The sequence below is a fragment of the Toxotes jaculatrix genome, chromosome 6 (genome assembly GCF_017976425.1).
Source record: "Toxotes jaculatrix isolate fToxJac2 chromosome 6, fToxJac2.pri, whole genome shotgun sequence".
Classification (NCBI taxonomy): domain Eukaryota; kingdom Metazoa; phylum Chordata; class Actinopteri; family Toxotidae; genus Toxotes; species Toxotes jaculatrix.
The window spans coordinates 20,875,414-20,896,518 of NC_054399.1; the positions used below are offsets into that span (position 1 = coordinate 20,875,414).

The following is a 21,105-nucleotide window of genomic DNA, read 5'->3' on the forward strand; positions in this document are numbered from 1 at the left end:
AAGGGAGGAGCAATTGACAGGCTAAACACAGTGTGCAATCACAGAAAAAGTACCTGTCTGTATCTGGAGTAGAGAGGAGTAACAACACTCACCATGGAAAGAAAAATCCTCTGTTGGATATTTTTGATTGGATATTTTCATGCATCATCTGGACAAAGTCAGTATTCATTACAACTTTCTTTACAAATGATAATTTCATGGGTTTGGTTATCTGTATTTTGTGGAATGTAATCTGGATCAGAGTAGACAGAATAGCAATAGTAGACAGAAGTATTTCCAGGCAATATTCAAACCTTAACATAGTACAAATAAGAAAGTGGGTTTTATTCTGTTATCCATTTGAAGTTCAAAAAAGAAATACAGCTGTCTGTTTCTGACAATTAGAAAATATGCTAATTTGTTGACCAGTTATAAGCAAAAGGTGATCTGAGTGGGGATAAAGCCAGGTTAAAAAAAAATAACAAAGCATGAATGCATGGGTGACTGTTAGAGTAAGCCATTGTGAAATTAAAGTTATCAAAACTTGACTTCTCTGTCAATTTACAGAGAAGTTATTACTTGAAAAAATGGGATTAGGGGTAACAGAACTGATTCATTGGCTTTGGTTTATTTCCAAGTGAGTATTTAATGCTTGAAGAACTGTCTATCAACATTGGAGAATCATAAACAAGAGCACAAACGTAAATCATGGTTGGCAAACAGCATCAGGTACCACTCTCTCACCCTGAGTGAAAAAGGTTATCATTTGTATTTTATAGCAGCGTTGGCTGAATAGAATTTTTAGGAAATGTAGAGTAAATAACACTAAAGACCAAAAAGCATTCGTTCAGTTTTGAAGGTGCTGATACACCAACAGTTCACATATAAAACACTGAAAAACTTATCAAACTCAGTCAAGATCTGATTATCAGTAGCACACTGTGTCACTAGTCAGTGGTGCACTGTGCAGATTACAGAATACGACAGTGGGTGGGAAAGGTTTGCCCTGTTGTTCACTGCTCCAGTAAAGGTGTTTGGGTCAGCTAAATCATTATATAATGTCATTGCCTTTCTGAAATTTTACAAATGCGCTTTCAGCTACAACTGTTGACCCAACAACAACAACAGCAACACTGACCACTACAACAGGCTCAACGACAACTGATACGCCTACAACAACTGCAGGCTCAACAACAACTAGTATCTCTACAACAACTGCAGGCTCAACGACAACTGGTACGCCTACAACAACTGCAGGCTCAATGACAACTATTATACCTACAACAACTGCAGGCTCAACGACAACTGGTACACCTACAACAACTGCAGGCTCAATGACAACTATTACACCTACAACAACTGCAGGCTCAATGACAACTGGTATCTCTACAACAACTGCAGGCTCAACGACAACTGGTACCCCTACAACAACTGAAGGCTCAACAACAACTAGTAGCCCTACAACAACTGAAGGCTCAACAACAACTGGTATGCCTACAACAACTGAAGGCTCAACAACAACTGGTACGCCTACAACAACTGAAGGCTCAACAACAACTAGTACCCCTACAACAACTGAAGGCTCAACAACAACTGGTATGCCTACAACAACTGAAGGCTCAACAACAACTGGTATGCCTACAACAACTGAAGGCTCAACAACAACTAGTACCCCTACAACAACTGAAGGCTCAACAACAACTAGTAGCCCTACAACAACTGAAGGCTCAACAACAACTGGTATGCCTTCAACAACTGCAGGCTCAACGACAACTGGTATCTCTACAACAACTGCAGGCTCAACGACAACTAGTACAACTCCAGAACCAACTACAACAACTGGAGCCTCAACAACCCATGCAACTACAGTCTCTACTACAACTGCAGCCACAACAACAAATACAACCCTAAACACCACCACAACAGCTTTACTTACCACAACTACACCACCAACCACATCCACTCTCCCAGTCATTACAACTCCACCTCCGATTACCACGACCACTGGAGAAACAACAACAGCCCAAAGTAAGTATTTCCGATCCTGGTTTTGATTCTAATAAAGAAAAGTATTACCCCATGAGGTAATAAAAACCCGCCATTTTCATTTGTCAAAGTAAAATGAAATGTGGTGTGTAACATTTAAATAGCTAATGTGGCCATAAACCACAATTATACAGGTTCAGGTGCAAAAATCTGTTTAGCATTTCAAATATACGTCTGTATTAAATTTGTAATAGGACCAGAGGAATTGTATAGTCAAGACAAGGAGTCTTTTAACATTGACATACACAAGTAAAAATTTTATTTATGTTTTTTTTAAAATCAGTTTCTACGTGTAAAGTATTATTATGTTATTATATTTTTCCCCACAGGCCTTTTATCACTGGCACATCTCCAAATAAAGATGACTTCCTTTGGCGAGGTCAGCAATGGAACCATCACTGAGCTTATCAAACAGGTGTGTAAACCAGAACTTATAAAATAACTTGTGAATTTTCTTCAGCCAACATTATCAGTGACAGTTCATACATACAATGCAAAAGGATGGTGTGAAGGGAATGAGATAGATCCTCTAATGTGTCTCTGTGCTTTCTCTCCATTCAGTTTTTCAGAGACCAGCTCCAGAATGGCACAGCCCACACAGTCACCGTGACAAGCATTGAACGGGTTATCATTATCCCATAGAAGCTTCATGTAGACAGAAACAGTTAAAAGTGAATATATAAAGATGGCAGTTCAAGTGCTGGTACTTTTAACATGATGTGAGTTTCTCAACAATTTGAGAAATGAGTAAACACAGAGGTTTGGATTTTAGTCGAAATCCATCCTTATGCCTTTTATCATTATTTTGTCCAATTAAATCTAAAATATTTGCCGTCCCACACTGTTACGTGTATTTCCTAGAAATGTGAATAGTGGAGATGCACACTTGACTGGAGTGTGAGATTATTTGTACAGTACAATGGGAACCTCAAATCAAGCAATCTGATCTGTCAAAGAAGAGGTTCTTAAGAAGTGTCAGTAATTCTCATAGTTGTAACTGGAGAAATGGCTGCCACACTGACAAGCTTAGTAACCAGGAAACTCTTAAACTGTGTTCTTCTCTCACTCATCCCTTTTGTTGTTTAGCAACAATAATCTTACTGAGTTCCTTATACCAAGTGTATGACTATTATAACCCCAAATCAGGAAATTAATCATTTGTCAGAGTTAAATACACAGTTGTGTCTACTGAATGTGAGTCTGTTTTAAAGCACTGATTGTTGGATAGTGTTATGGGAGGAAATCTGAGGCTTTCTGTGCACAGGTCATATTTTTAAATGTTTCTGTTACATGGGCTGAAGACACACAATAATGAACGTAATGAATGTGTGTGTTTTGTGTTTCTTTTGTGTGGTTTTTATTTGCCCTCTGTTTCAGTCCATTTAGTAAACTTGCCTTATACAGGCATTGAGTTTACTAAGTGTCAAGTATATAAAAATGTGATTTATTTAAGCAGGATAAATTATTTGTGATTCTGAACTGAGGCCAGTATGTGTCTATTCCTATGCTACAAGGCCACACAGCAATCTTTTCACCTGCAAACATAACGTTTAATATATACGACTTAGATACGATACATAACGACTTTTTTCTCAAAGTAACCGATTTAATTTTTTTTTCGAATCATTAGTTTTGTACCAAATAATATTAATTCTTAATTTTTCTGACATGTATTAGACTTTAAAATGATTATTTAGCATGACATTTTGTTTGCAGCCACAATCACTTTCAATCACTTTCAAGATATTTATACAACACTAGATTTGTGAGACAAAATTAGCAGCTCGGATTATTTGTGTTGTGCTATATCCTTTTGAAAGATAAATAAAGAGACATATCTGTTTGAAGTGGCCACTAGTGTTCAATGGTGTCATTTCTGCCTTCTTTGATAAATCTTTTTAACAGAAACTTTATTCAACACTTGATTTAAAAGTATATTGAAGTATATATGTATAAATTCAATTGCTCAGATCTGCCATAAAACATCATTTGAAAATACAAAAAAGAATTATAGAGTAAAAATTTCGCTATTGAATGTGTAACAAGGCTCAATAAATCAAATTGCAAATATAAGCAAAATACAAGATGTGAATTTCACTATGTTATCAGACTAGCTAATGTGTTAGATGTCAAAAACACAGTATGAAAATATGTCTGTGTCGGAGGTGCATGTTTGTTGAATTAACTATTTAAAGATTAAAACAAAACTTGAATGACTAAGTTATCTCGAAGAATTGAAGAATCCTTTGGGTGCAAACGTGTAGTATGTGAACACAATTGATCATCTGGTCTAAAAGGCATGTCCATGACCACAGCTGCAATCATCCCTCTGACTCTGAATGAATAAAGCTTTGAACACAGGGCTCAACTTTCTCGAAAGGTCACATGAGCTATGGTGACTAATTTAACTAACTGCTCACAGACCAGCACTAATACCCCTAACCATGGTGCAACCTTCTTCACATCACATAGTTAATATCCTGCAGAAACCTCTGACCACAAAGTCAGCTTCAGCAGGACATGAGGTGTCCAAGAGGGCTTTTAGGCTTCTAGTTCCTACACTTGTCATCACTTCTGTGCATCTGTCCTCTCCATCTCTCTCTGTCTGGAGACGTGTAAAACCCAGTGCTTTATGCACGGCTCTGCTCAGCAGTGCCAGCAGATCCATGGCATCCACCACAGCCCTTGACAGGAAGAACTCCAGAGCACAGATGGAGGCGTGGGGCAGACAGACTGGGAGACAGCGGCTTCACATCAGTACAACGATGCAGCTAGAAGAGGAGTATTATTTATGTTTAAAGGTATAGAGCATAAATACATTAGCTAACTGCGTTTGTCTGTCTGGAACAGTGTAAAAAAATCTAACTGCAAAACACTAGCAGGGTGTGTATTTCTTTTTATACTGTATTGCTCTTTATGTTGCATAAATAATGTATGTTGAGCAGAGGAGTTAAAAAGATGAAAAAACTGGTCCAGTGTAGTAATTTATTTAATTTATTTTGCTTATTTTGCATGCTGTAATCCCTTCATCCTTCACACTGTCTCTACACACATATATACGCAGGTGTGTGTGTGTGTGTGTGCATGCTCTACCTGTTGAAGTCGCATCTGTATTTCAGCATCAACAATGTCTGACCACCTGAAGTCCTCCAAAGACGAACTGTGGCCACACATCAGCTGTTAATACATGACAGTTTGTTGGAATAAACAGATTTCAAAACCGCACAGACATGAGCAGAGACAGCTGAAAAGACAGGAAACAGCGCTACCTACAGTTCAGAGACTTTAGTACACAATCAGGCAATCGACACACAGTTTGACAAATGAGGGAGTGGGAAGTGCAGTGAACAAACATCCAAGCAATGAGCACTTGATGTGAAGTTTTAGACCTTTTTAGTACAACATGGAGCCAGATTTCATACCCATTTCATGGGAAAACCAGTCAAAGAGTGAAAATATGATGGATATCCAGTAGGGACTAAATAACCTGGAAGCGTGTCACATTTTTTCAGTTCTTCCCAGCAATATAATTCATTCATTACAATGATGTAATGAATGAATTAATGTAACCTGGGCCCAGATTAACAACATAAAATGGATAGATGGACTAACCAATTTGAAATTGTTAATTTATTGAACTTAATTTATGTAGGAACCATCAGATGTGAAAATATATCTGCAAGAAATGATAAACAATATAAATATAAACAAAACACCTGAAGGGCAATGCAAGATATTTTTTTATCTACAAGAGATGTTAAAAGCTGAGAAAAGATAAATAAACATAATCATCTTTATACAAGACAACCAATTCCTGAGGTTGTGAACAAGGACCACAGTCACATTACTGAACAAGTCAAAGACAGGGTTTAGCTGCAACAATTAGAAAATGTGGCATTTATCTCATCTTATTAAGTTTAGCTATAGCAGCACAGCCGAAAGCCATGGATGAGTCTTCACAGGATGTATTACACTGAAGCTGTCAGATGAAACTTTAAATAAGGTAAGTTTACTTGTACACAGAAAAAGGAGACAACAGGAGAGGTGCTGAACATGGCAAGGTATGGAGGGGAGTTGCAGGTGAAGCTGAGGCAGAGCACAGACTGAATGAGCATGAGGAAAGTGATGAATCAGTGTCTTTTTACTGCTGGCAAAGCGTGTGTGGATGAGATGATTTGGCACAGGTCAGCAGGAGATCTGGCTGGAGGCAGAAAACTTGGTCGACCGCACCTAGACCTACAGTATATACACACATGCACACAGACAAGAAAATAGACACAAGGGAAGAGGGAGAGACTGCATGGTCCTAACAGTATCATTTAGCACCTTTCAACAACAAGGCAATTCAAAGTGCTTTAAATCAAACATAAAAGGCATTAAAAAAAACAAACAGAAGACAATATAAAAGGAGACATTTTAATGTTTTATCATAACTCGTAAATGAAGCGGTTTTCAGGTAGATCATGTGCAGTACTGACAAGTTAAAGGAGGAAAAAAGGTCCACATGGCTTTAAGTTGTTCAAGGAAGAAAATGTTTTTCTTCCTTTTCTATCCTGTTTCACATTAATTTGTAGATTTGTTGTTTGTTTATCAGAGAAGCAATTTAATTTAAAAAGGATCAGTCTGGAGATCTATTGGTCAACACTCCCTGGACACTGAACCCTGACCAGGTCTTAGATGTTCACAGCCAAAGAGCTGAAAATATACAGTGTCTTTATGATGCCAACAAACACAGACATGGCAGAGTACTACAGCTCAATTCTGAAATGTATTCTCCCTGCAGCATGTATTTAATCCCAAACTAAACTCACATAACACTACCTCATGTAATTCTAGTGGGTACCAAATCTTAAACAAAGAATCTTGTTCACCAAAGTCACGTTGTAAAAGTCTGTCCTCGAATCCCAGGCTCCGTGGTATCTTCAGGTGCAAATGCAATGACATTTGCTCTTTTAAAAGAGTAGTGCATTAGAGTAGAGCACAGGTGAAGAAATACAATGATCGTGTGAATTATCTGGTTGCTCACTATAATTAATCTGTCACTCTCCTCTGGTTGCATCCCTGACTGAAAATGCAGTTGCATACAACCACTCTTAAAAAATTAGACCCATTAAATTAAAGAAACTTTAGACCAATTTCTAAGCTGCCCTACATAGCTAAACTGAAAAGACAGTGGTTCTACAACTCATGGAGGCTCAGAGAGAAACCACATACATGAAAACCTCCACTCAGGTTTCAGAAAATACCAAAGCACTGACAGTGAGCTTTGTGACACTAGAGCAACAATGCTCCATTAACGGCTGCTGACTCTGGGGATTGTTCAGTTCTCAAATTACTGGACTTGTTCTTTGATATGATGGATCACAACATTCTCCTCAGTAGATTGCAGCACTGTGTTTGTTTATCTGGGACCACGTTTCACCCCTTTTCCTAGTTACTTTACTTTCAAAAGTCTTTTGAATAATGTCTTTTCATTATTTCACATCTTCTTTGCATTTTTTATTTTTTAAATATATTTATTGTTTTGCTTCCAAAGATGCATATATTTTGCCTTCTCATTATTTGATTTGACATACTCACCCTTTTCAAGAGCCTAGCATTATTGTCATAATCTTTGGCAACTTTTATCCAGATTTTTGTTGTAAGCTGAAAAAGTTTCAACAAAAAAAATCTTCATAGAATCAAGTGTTTTAAGTAACTTCTGCTTTTAAATCAAATCATTATTTAAATCAAATGTAAATAATTCCCTATACATGTTTCCTGTTTTGATTATTTAATTTTTCTTATAGCAAAAGGAATGCCTGTGTATATGTCTAGTGGATATCAAAGGTCTTCCACTGTGTTTAAATAATAGTAACACTATCATACGATTAGGAAAGCCCTGAGGAATAAATATCACTCATTATAAATACAGTGTAAAAATGAATATGCACCACATTCATATAGGAGCTGTGGTTAAGCTTATAGTACCTTATGTGTTCCTCGTGCCAAATTCTGTTTTAGTAACATTTTATCTGCACTGAAATTGAACATTGAACACTGTCCTTAAACACTCATTAATGAACCATAAATGATGCACTCTGTCAAAACATTTCCCATCTTAAGACTATCCAATCTCACCAGTTATAACAACAGAAGCAGTTACACTAATTACCAGTTATTGTTGAAGAACTGGATTGTCAACCTCATGCTGCATGGTGTAAGGTCACTGCATATTTTTATTCAGTTGTATAATGAGATCTATGATTTAGTTTATAGTGTCCTACATTTTGTATGCATGTCCCTGAACTTACCTGGTTTGTCAGGTTATATGAAAGTAGCTTCTATCACCAGTACCTGGTCACTCCCTCTGTAGCTAAGGGAGGAGTAATTAACAAACTGGGTACAATGTACACAGAACAAATACGGGTTTGGATATGGAGTGAGGAGAAACACCACTCACCATGGAAAGAAAAATCCTTTGTTGGATGTTTTTGATTGGATACTTTGATGCATCATTTGGACAAGGTCAGTATTAATGACAAGCTTATTTACAAATGATAATTTTATGGGTTTGGTTGGTTCTATGTTGTGAAATGTAATTTGGATCAGAGTAGACAGAATAGCAATAGTAATCAGGAGTATTTCCAGAGCAGCTAATGTTCAAAGCTCAACACAATACAAATAAGTAAGTGAGCTTTATTCTGAAATAAGATGAGACAACAATCAAACAATTTGTACATATACTACTCATATACTACTAATAAGTAGTAGGTAATCTGAGGGACAAGGGGCGGATGTCACCCCCCTCGATAGTAAAATCACAAAATTATAACCTTTGTATTTACCTGCCAAGCTGCAGGATGCAGAGTGCTCCAATTTGACCATTCACCCTATTAAAAAATTTTAAAAATGACCCACTGATTATACTTACAAATGCATGTGTGACTGTTAGCCTAAACAATCTGAAAATTAAATTAAAGTGATCAAAACATGATATATTTACAGAAAATAATAAGGAATAACTTGATCAAAATAGGATTAAATAGAGCTGGTTCATTAGCTTTGGTTTCTTTCCATGAGGGCATTTAATGCTTGAATAGCTCTGTCAAGGACATTGGAGAATCATAAACAAGAGCACAAACATAAATAATGATTGGCAAACAGCATCAGGTGTCACTCTCTCACCCTGAGTGAAAAAGATTATCATTTGTACTTTATAGCAGTCTTAGCTGAATAGAAACTTTTTAGAAAATGTAGAGTTAATATTGCAAAACATTAAATGTATTTATAATCAATCCCAAAATCCATAAAGTGTTCACTCAGTTTTGAGGGGACATATACAACAGCAGATTGGATATAAAACTCTGAAAAGCTCATCAACCTCAGTCCAGATCTTATTATCTGTAGTGCACTGTGAAGTTGACAGAACATGGTGGTATGTGGGAAAACGTGGGTGGGAAAATTTTGGCCCAGAATTCATTTGACTAAAAAAGGTGCTTGGGTCAGCTAAATCATTGTGGTATTTGATGTGACTGCCTTTCTGAAATTCAGCAAATGCAATTTCAGCTACAACTGGAGTCTCATTAACAACAACCACAACAGCAAACTTGACACCAGTGACCACTCCTGTAGGACCAAATACCACAACTGTAGAACCAACTACAGGAACTGCTGCTTCCACAAAAACAACATCAACACCAGCTGCCACAACTGCAACCTCACTGACAACAACTGAAGCACCAATGACAACTGGTGGGATGGAAACTACCACAACTACAGTAAAAGTGACCACACTTCTTTTATCATCCTCAACAACTATCACAACATCTGACTCCGCAAACACAACGTCAACACCAGCTGCCACAACTGAAGCACCATCTACCACAACTGCAGCCTTATTGACAACGACCGAAGCACCATTGACAACTGGTGGGACACAAACTACCACAACTGCACCACAAATGACCACACCTGTTTTCTCATCAACAAGTGCAGAAACAACTATCACAACTTCTGACTCTGCAACCACAACGTCAACACCAGCTGCCACAACTGAAGCACCATCTACCACAACTGCAGCCTCACTGACAGCAACCGAAGCACCAACGACAACAGGTGGAACGCAAACTACCACAACTGCACCACAAATGACTACACCTGTTTTCTCATCGACAACAGCTATCACAACATCTGACTCCGCAACAACGACGTCTACACCAGCTGCCACAACTGAAGCACCATCTACCACAACTTCAGCCTTATTGACAACAACCAAAGCACCATCGACAACTAGTGGGACAAGAGCTACCACAACTGCACCACAAGTGAGCACACCTGTTTTCTCCTCAACAAGTGCAGAAACAACTATCACAACTTCTGACTCCGCAACCACAACGTCAACACCAGCTGCCACAACTGAAAAACCATCTACCACAACTGCAGCCTCACTGAGATCAACCGAAGCACCAACGACAACTGGTGGGACGGAAACTACCACATCTGCGCCACAAATGACTACACCTGTTTTCTCATCTACAACAAGTGCAGAAACAACTATCACAACTTCTGACTCCACAACCACAACGTCAACAACAGCTGCCACAACTGAAGCACCATCTACTACAACTGCAGCCTCACTGACAACAACCAAAGCACCAACGACAACAGGTGGAACACAAGCTACGACAACTGCACCACAAGTGACCACACCTGTTTTCTCCTCAACAAGTGCAGAAACAACTATCACAACTTCTGACTCGGCAACCTCAACGTCAACACCAGTTGCCACAACTGAAGCACAATCTTCCACAACTGCAGCCTCTCTGACATTAACCGAAGCACCATCATCAACTGGTGGGACACAAGCTACCACAACTACACAACAAGTGACCACACCTGTTTTCTCATCAACAAGTGCAGAAACAACTATCACAACTTCTGACTCCGCAACCACAACGTCAACACCAGCTGCCACAACTGAAGCACCATCTACCACAACTGCAGCCTCTCTGACAGCAACCGAAGCACCAACGACAACAGGTGGAACACAAACTACCACAACTTCACCACAAATGACTACACCTGTTTTCTCAACTACACCAGCTGCCACAACTGAAGCACCATCTACCACAACTTCAGCCTTATTGACAACGACCGAAGCACCATCAACAACTGGTGGGACACAAGCTATCACAACTGCAGCACAAGTGACCACACCTGTTTTCTCATCTACAACAAGTGCAGAAACAACTATCACAACTTCTGACTCCGCAACCACAACATCAACACCAGTTGCCACAACTGAAGCACAATCTTCCACAACTGCAGCCTCTCTGACAATAACCGAAGCACCATCGTCAACTGGTGGGACACAAGCTACCACAACTGCACAACAAGTGACCACACCTGTTTTCTCATCTACAAGTGCAGAAACAACTATCACAACTTTGGAATCCGCAACCACAACGTCAACACCAGCTGCCACAACTGAAGCACCATCTACCACAACTGCAGCCTCACTGACAACAATCGAAGCACAAACGACAACAGGTGGAACACAAGCTACCACACCTGCACCACAAATAACCTCACCTGTTTTCTCATCTACAACAAGTGCAGAAACAACTATGACAACTTCTGAGTCCGCAACCACAACGTCAACAACAGCTGCCACAAGTGAAGCACCATCTACCACAACTGCAGCCTCTCTGATAACAACTGAAGCACCAACAACAACTGCAGAAACAACTATCACAACTTCTGACTCCGCAACCACAATGTCAACACCAGCTGCCACAACTGAAGCACCATCTACCACAACTGCAGCCTCACTGACAGCAACCGAAGCACCAACGACAACAGGTGGAACACAAACTACTACAACTGCACCACAAATGACTACACCTGTTTTCTCATCGACAACATCTGACTCCACAACAATGACGTCTACACCAGCTGCCACAACTGAAGCACTATCTACCACAACTTCAGCCTTATTGACAACAACCGAAGCACCATCGACAACTGGTGGGACACAAGCTACCACAACTGCACCACAAGTGACCACACCTGTTTTCTCCTCATCAAGTGCAGAAACAACTATCATAACTTCTGACTCCGCAACCACAACGTCAACACCAGCTGCCACTACTGAAGAACCATCTTCCACAACTGCAGCCTCACTGAGATCAACCGAAACACCAACGACAACAGGTGGGACACAAACTATCACAACTGCACCACAAATTACTACACCTGTTTTCTCATCTACAAGTGCAGAAACAACTATCACAACTTCTGATTCCACAACCACGTCAACAACAGCTGCCACAACTGAAGCACCATCTACCACAACTGCAGCCTCACTGACAACAACCGAAGCGCCAACGACAACAGGTGGAACACAAACTACCACAACTGCACCACAAATGACTACACCTGTTTTCTCATCGACAACAGCTATCACAACATCTGACTCCACAACAACGACATCTACACCAGCTGCCACAACTGAAGCAGCACTGACAACTGGTGGGACACAGGCTACCACAATTGCACCACAAATGACTACACCTGTTTTCTCATCAACAGCAGCTATCACAACATCTGACTCCACAACAACGACGTCTACACCAGCTGCCACAACTGAAGCACCATCTACCACAACTGCAGCCTTATTGACAACAACCGAAGCACCATCGACAACTGGTGGGACACAAACTACCACAACTGCACCACAAGTGACCACACCTTTTTTCTCATCTACTACAAGTGCAGAAATAACTATCACAACTTCTGACTCTGCAACCACGTCAACAACAGCTGCCACAACTGAAGCACCAATAACAACTGCAGAAACAACTATCGCAACTTCTGACACTGCAACCACAACGTCAACACCAGCTGCCACAACTGAAAAACCATCTACCACAACTGCAGCCTCACTGACAACAACCGAAGCACCAACGACAACAGGTGGAACACAAACTACCACAACTTCACCACAAATGACTACACCTGTTTTCTCATCGACAACAGCTATCACAACATCTGACTCCACAACAACGACGTCTACACCAGCTGCCACAACTGAAGCACCATCTACCACAACTTCAGCCTTATTGACAACAACCGAAGCACCATCGACAACTGGTGGGACACAAACTACCACAACTGCACCACAAGTGACCACACCTTTTTTCTCATCTACAACAAGTGCAGAAATAACTATCACAACTTCTGATTCCACAACCACGTCAACAACAGCTGCCACAACTGAAGCACCATCTACCACAACTGCAGCCTCACTGACAACAACCGAAGCGCCAACGACAACAGGTGGAACACAAACTACCACAACTGCACCACAAATGACTACACCTGTTTTCTCATCGACAACAGCTATCACAACATCTGACTCCACAACAACGACATCTACACCAGCTGCCACAACTGAAGCAGCACTGACAACTGGTGGGACACAGGCTACCACAATTGCACCACAAATGACTACACCTGTTTTCTCATCAACAGCAGCTATCACAACATCTGACTCCACAACAACGACGTCTACACCAGCTGCCACAACTGAAGCACCATCTACCACAACTGCAGCCTTATTGACAACAACCGAAGCACCATCGACAACTGGTGGGACACAAACTACCACAACTGCACCACAAGTGACCACACCTTTTTTCTCATCTACTACAAGTGCAGAAATAACTATCACAACTTCTGACTCTGCAACCACGTCAACAACAGCTGCCACAACTGAAGCACCAATAACAACTGCAGAAACAACTATCGCAACTTCTGACACTGCAACCACAACGTCAACACCAGCTGCCACAACTGAAAAACCATCTACCACAACTGCAGCCTCACTGACAACAACCGAAGCACCAACGACAACAGGTGGAACACAAACTACCACAACTTCACCACAAATGACTACACCTGTTTTCTCATCGACAACAGCTATCACAACATCTGACTCCACAACAACGACGTCTACACCAGCTGCCACAACTGAAGCACCATCTACCACAACTTCAGCCTTATTGACAACAACCGAAGCACCATCGACAACTGGTGGGACACAAACTACCACAACTGCACCACAAGTGACCACACCTTTTTTCTCATCTACAACAAGTGCAGAAATAACTATCACAACTTCTGAATCCGCAACCACAACGTCAACACCAGCTGCCACAACTGAAGCACCATCTACCACAACTGCAGCCTCACTGACAACAACCGAAGCACCAACGACAACAGGTGGAACACAAACTATCACAACTACACCACAAATGACTACATCTGTTTTATCATCGACAACAGTTATCACAACATCTGACTCCACAACAACGACGTTAACACCAGCTGCCACAACTGAAGCACCATCTACCACAACTTCAGCCTTATTGACAATGTCCGAAGAACCATCGACAACTGGTGGGACACAAACTACCACAACTGCACCACAAGTGACCACACCTTTTTTCTCATCTACAACAAATGCAGAAACAACTATCACAACTTCTGACTCCGCAACCACAACGTCAACACCAGCTGCCACAACTGAAGCACCATCTACCACAACTGCAGCCTCTCTGACAACAACTGAAGCACCAATAACAATTGCAGAAACAACTATCACAACTTTTGACTCTGCAACCACATCAACACCAGCTGCCACAACTGAAGCACCATCTACCACAACTGCAGCCTCACTGACAACAACCGAAGCACCAACGACAACAGGTGGAACACAAAGTACCACAACTGCACCACAAATGACTACACCTGTTTTCTCATTAACAACAGCTTTCACAACATCTTATTCCACAACAATGACATCTACACCAGCTGCCACAACTGAAGCACCATCGACAACTGGTGGGACACAAGCTACGACAACTGCACCACAAATGACTACACCTGTTTTCTCATCGACAACAGCTATCACAACATCTGACTCCACAACAACAACGTCCACACCAGCTGCCACAACTGAAGCACCATCTACCACAACTTCAGCCTTATTGACAACAACCGAAGCACCATCGACAACTGGTGGGACACAAGCTACCACAACTGCATCACAAGTGACCACACCTGTTTTCTCCTCAACAAGTGCAGAAACAACTATCACAACTTCTGACTCCGCAACCACAACGTCAACACCAGCTGCCACAACTGAAGCACCATCTACCACAACTGCAGCCTCTCTGACAGCAACCGAAGCACCAACGACAACAGGTGGAACACAAACTACCACAACTTCACCACAAATGACTACACCTGTTTTCTCATCGACAACAGCTACCACAACATCTGACTCCACAACGACGTCTACACCAGCTGCCACAACTGAAGCACCATCTACCACAACTTCAGCCTTATTGACAACAACCGAAGCACCATCAACAACTGGTGGGACACAAGCTACCACAACTGCACCACAAGTGACCACACCTTTTTTCTCATCTACAACAAGTGCAGAAACAACTATCACAACTTCTGACTCCACAACCACAACGTCAGCAACAGCTGCCACAACTGAAGCACCATCTACCACAACTGCAGCCTCACTGACAACAACCGAAGCACCAACGACAACAGGTGGAACACAAACTACCACAATTTCACCACAAATGACTACACCTGTTTTCTCATCGACAACAGCTACCACAACATCTGACTCCACTACAACGACGTCTACACCAGCTACCACAATTTCACCACAAATGACTACACCTGTTTTCTCATCGACAACAGCTACCACAACATCTGACACCACTACAACGACGTCTACACCAGCTACCACAACTGCAGCCTCACTGACGACAATCAAAGCACAAACGACAACAGGTGGAACACAAGCTACCACAACTGCACCACAAATGACCACACCTGTTTTCTCATCTACAACAAGTGCAGAAACAACTATCACAACTTCTGAGTCCGCAACCACAACGTCAACAACAGCTGCCACAAGTGAAGCACCATCTACCACAACTGCAGCCTCTCTGATAACAACTGAAGCGCCAACAACAACTGCAGAAACAACTATCACAACTTCTGACTCCGCAACCACAACGTCAACACCAGCTGCCACAACTGAAGCACCATCTACCACAACTGCAGCGTCACTGACAGCAACCGAAGCACCAACGACAACAGGTGGAACACAAACTACCACAACTGCACCACAAATGACTACACCTTTTTTCTCATCGACAACAGCTATCACAACATCTGACTCCACAACAATGACGTCTACACCAGCTGCCACAACTGAAGCACCATCTACCACAACTTCAGCCTTATTGACAACAACCGAAGCACCATCGACAACTGGTGGGACACAAGCTACCACAACTGCACCACAAGTGACCACACCTGTTTTCTCCTCAACAAGTGCAGAAACAACTATCACAACTTCTGACTCCGCAACCACAACGTCAACACCAGCTGCCACAACTGAAGCACCATCTACCACAACTGCAGCCTCTCTGACAGCAACCGAAGCACCAACGACAACAGGTGGAACACAAACTACCACAACTTCACCACAAATGACTACACCTGTTTTCTCATCGACAACAGCTACCACAACATCTGACTCCACAACGACGTCTACACCAGCTGCCACAACTGAAGCACCATCTACCACAACTTCAGCCTTATTGACAACAACCGAAGCACCATCAACAACTGGTGGGACACAAGCTACCACAACTGCACCACAAGTGACCACACCTTTTTTCTCATCTACAACAAGTGCAGAAACAACTATCACAACTTCTGACTCCACAACCACAACGTCAGCAACAGCTGCCACAACTGAAGCACCATCTACCACAACTGCAGCCTCACTGACAACAACCGAAGCACCAACGACAACAGGTGGAACACAAACTACCACAATTTCACCACAAATGACTACACCTGTTTTCTCATCGACAACAGCTACCACAACATCTGACTCCACTACAACGACGTCTACACCAGCTACCACAATTTCACCACAAATGACTACACCTGTTTTCTCATCGACAACAGCTACCACAACATCTGACTCCACTACAACGACGTCTACACCAGCTACCACAACTGCAGCCTCACTGACGACAATCAAAGCACAAACGACAACAGGTGGAACACAAGCTACCACAACTGCACCACAAATGACCACACCTGTTTTCTCATCTACAACAAGTGCAGAAACAACTATCACAACTTCTGAGTCCGCAACCACAACGTCAACAACAGCTGCCACAAGTGAAGCACCATCTACCACAACTGCAGCCTCTCTGATAACAACTGAAGCACCAACAACAACTGCAGAAACAACTATCACAACTTCTGACTCCGCAACCACAACGTCAACACCAGCTGCCACAACTGAAGCACCATCTACCACAACTGCAGCGTCACTGACAGCAACCGAAGCACCAACGACAACAGGTGGAACACAAACTACCACAACTGCACCACAAATGACTACACCTTTTTTCTCATCGACAACAGCTATCACAACATCTGACTCCACAACAATGACGTCTACACCAGCTGCCACAACTGAAGCACTATCTACCACAACTTCAGCCTTATTGACAACAACCGAAGCACCATCAACAACTGGTGGGACACAAGCTACCATAACTGCACCACAAGTGACCACACATGTTTTCTCCTCATCAAGTGCAGAAACAACTATCACAACTTCTGACTCCGCAACCACAACGTCAACACCAGCTGCCACTACTGAAGAACCATCTGCCACAACTGCAGCCTCACTGAGATCAACCGAAGCACCAATGACAACAGGTGGGACACAAACTACCACAACTGCACCACAAATGACTACACCTGTTTTCTCATATACAACAAGTGCAGAAACAACTATCACAACTTCTGACTCCACAACCACGTCAACAGCAGCTGCTACAACTGAAGCACCATCTACCACAACCGCAGCCTCACTGACAACAACCGAAGCACCAACAACAACAGGTGGAACACAAACTACCACAACTGCACCACAAGTGACCACACCTGTTTTCTCATCTACAACAAGTGCAGAAACAACTATCACAACTTCTGAATCCGCAACCACAACGTCAACACCAGCTGCCACAACTGAAGAACCATCTACCACAACTGCAGCCTCACTGACAACAATCGAAGCACAAACGACAACAGGTGGAACACAAACTACCACAACTGCACCACAAGTGACCACACCTGTTTTCTCATCTACAACAATTGCAGAAACAACTATCACAACATCTGACTCCACAACAACGACGTCAACACCAGCTTCCACCACTGAAGCACCATCTACCACTACTGTAGCACCAGTGACAACAACTTTGAACCCAGTTTCTTTAAGCACAAAGACAACTACTACAATAAGTGCAGCCACAATTACGGCAGTCTCATTGACAACACCCGAAGCACCAACTACAACTGTTCAAACACAAGTTACCACACCTGTTTTCTCATCGACAACAACTACCACAGCTGCTTCTTCCACAACAACTTCAACACCAGCTGCCATAACTGCAGCTTCAGTGACAACAACTTTTTCTCCAACTTCTACAACTGCAGAAACATCTGCCACAATAAGTGTAGCTTCATCCGCAATAACAGCAACCTCATTGGAAACAGTACCACCAACTATTGCAACTGCAGAGCCAACTACAGCAACTACAGCCTCACCCACCATATCTGCGACCTATGTGGGAACGATTGCCACTCCAACTACAACAACGTCTGCTATAACAGCTGCAGCACAAACTGCAACAACAGTAGCCCCAACAATGAATACAGCTCTAAACACCACAACAACAGCTTTACTTTACATAACCACACCACAAAGCACACCCACTCTTCCAGTTACTACAACTCCATTTCAAAATACCACGACCACTGGAGAAACAACAACAGCCCAAAGTAAGTATTTCCGATTGGTTTTTCATTTCAATTTGAAAAATGTATTTTCTCAGTGTGGAAAAATAAATGAATAAAAATAAAGCTGAACCAGGCTTGTAACAAGGTGAGATAAAGTTTTGAGAAAGTAGGAATTGCATATCTTTTTTTTTTTTTTTGTTTATTTTCGTTTCAAGTCATGACTGGAAGGAATATTTACTCAAAAAAAATCACAAAAGACATTTTGACCTCACTATTTTCATTTGTCAAAGTGAAATGAAATACCACCTGCAACATTTAAATATATACATATTAAATATTTAATAATTTTATCATATTAATATTTTTTATAATATTTAAGAGTTCAGATGCAGACATTTTTTAAAGAATTTTTAAACATATGTGTGCAAACTCCTAGAGCCATGGTAGTGATGATGTTCTTGTATTATCACTAAAATTGGCAATAGGACCACTGTAACTGTATAGTCAAGGACAGGGAGTCTTTTAACATTGACATACACGAGTCAAAAATCAATTTCCACATATGAAGCACTATTATGTTATTATATTTTTCCTGTAGGTCTTTTGTCACTAGCACATCTCCAGATAAAGATGACTTCCTTTGGCGAGGTCAGCAATGGAACCATCACTGAGCTTATCAAACAGGTGTGTAAACCAGAACTAACTGTCTTGTGAATTTTCTTCAGCCAACATTATCAGTGACAGTTTATACATACAATGCAAAAGGATGGTGTGAAGGGAATGAGATAGATCCTCTAATGTTTATTCTCTGTGTTTTCTCCCCATTCAGTTTTTCAGAGACCAGCTCCCGAATGGCACAGCCCACATGATCAGCGTGAAAAGGATTCGAAGGGTTAAAGTTTCCCCATAGAAGCTTCATGTAGACAGAAACAGTTAAAAGTGAATATATAAAGATGGCAGTTCAAGTGCTGGTGCTATACTTTTAACATAATGTAAGTTTTTCCACAGTTTGAGAAATGAGTAAACACAGAGGTTTGGATTTTAGTCGAAATCCCCCCTTATGCCTTTTATCATTATTTAGATATAGATTAAATCTAAAATATTTGCCATCCCACACTGTTGCCTGTATTTCCTAGGAATGTGAATAGTGGAGATGCACACTTGACTGGAGTGTGAGATTATTTGTATAGTATAATGGGAACCTCAAATCAAGCAATCTGATCTGTCAAAGAAGAGGTTCTTAAGAAGTGTCAGTAATTCCCATAGTTGTAACTGGAGAAATGGCTGCCACACTGACATACTTAGTAACCAGGAAACTCTTAAACTATGTTCTACTCTCACTCATCCCTTTTGTTGTTTGGCAACAATAATCTTACTGAGTTCCTTATACCAAGTGTATGATTATTATAACCCCAAATCAGAAAATTAATCATTTGTCAGAGTTAAATACACAGTTGTGTCTACTGAACGTGAGTCTGTTTTAAAGCACTGATTTCTTAACTGAGTTCCTTATACCAAGTGTAGTAACCCCAAATCAGGAAGTGAATTGTTTCTCAGAGTATTACTGTCAAAGTGCACAGGCATGTCTACAGAACCAGAATAAGCACTGCTTGTTTGGATAGTGCTGCTGTGCTAGGGGAGGAAGTCTGAGACTTTCTGTGTGCAGGTTAACCTTTTTAGTTTCTATGATACGGGCTGTTACACATTACTGAATATGTGTGCGTAAGTTTTGTGTGGTTTTTATTTGCCCTCTACTTCAGTCCATTTAGTAAACTTGCCTCCCCAGGTATTGAGTTTACTAAGTGTCAGATATATAAAAATGTGATTTATTTAAGCAGGATAAACTATTTGTGATCCTGAACTGAGGCCAGCGAGTGTTTTTTTTATCTTTTCACTTGCAGACATAATGTTTAGGACATTCTTCTCAATATTACTGATTTTTTTTTTCAAATCATTAGTTTTACATTAAAACTCTTGTTAATTCTTCATTGTTCTGACATGAATTAGAATATGGCTACTTCTGCACCTCCCTAGTTAAACCTTCATAAACTTTTTGATTTTGTTTAAATATAACACTAGATTTGTGAGACAAAATTAGTAGCTCTGATTATTTGTGTTGTGTTATATTCTTTTGAAAGATAAATAAAGAGACATATCTGTTTGAAGTGCCCA

The 21,105-nt window shown here is 41.1% G+C and overlaps 2 protein-coding genes across 7 annotated transcripts; both read left to right on the forward strand.

Annotated features, from left to right (window-relative positions):
- Positions 1–9: 9 nt before the first annotated feature.
- On the forward strand, positions 10–3,877 carry LOC121183912 (threonine-rich protein-like). Its single transcript, XM_041041222.1, has 4 exons — positions 10–157; positions 1,078–2,007; positions 2,355–2,440; positions 2,587–3,877. The coding sequence occupies exons 1-4, from the start codon at positions 94–96 to the stop codon at positions 2,665–2,667; spliced, it is 1,161 nt and encodes a 386-aa protein (XP_040897156.1). The 5' UTR covers positions 10–93; the 3' UTR covers positions 2,668–3,877.
- Positions 3,878–8,437: 4,560 nt separating this feature from the next.
- On the forward strand, positions 8,438–21,103 carry LOC121183182 (mucin-2-like). Of its 6 annotated transcripts, none has more exons than XM_041040096.1 (5): positions 8,438–8,532; positions 9,574–14,787; positions 14,923–18,975; positions 19,532–19,617; positions 19,763–21,103. In XM_041040096.1, exons 1-5 carry the CDS (start codon positions 8,469–8,471, stop codon positions 19,841–19,843), a joined length of 9,498 nt encoding a protein of 3,165 aa, XP_040896030.1. In that variant the 5' UTR covers positions 8,438–8,468; the 3' UTR covers positions 19,844–21,103. The 6 variants fall into 6 exon arrangements, with proteins under 6 accessions (XP_040896030.1, XP_040896034.1, XP_040896033.1 ...); XM_041040100.1 differs by having other exon boundaries at positions 15,742–18,975; XM_041040099.1 differs by having other exon boundaries at positions 9,574–12,496; positions 13,076–18,975.
- Positions 21,104–21,105: the final 2 nt, after the last annotated feature.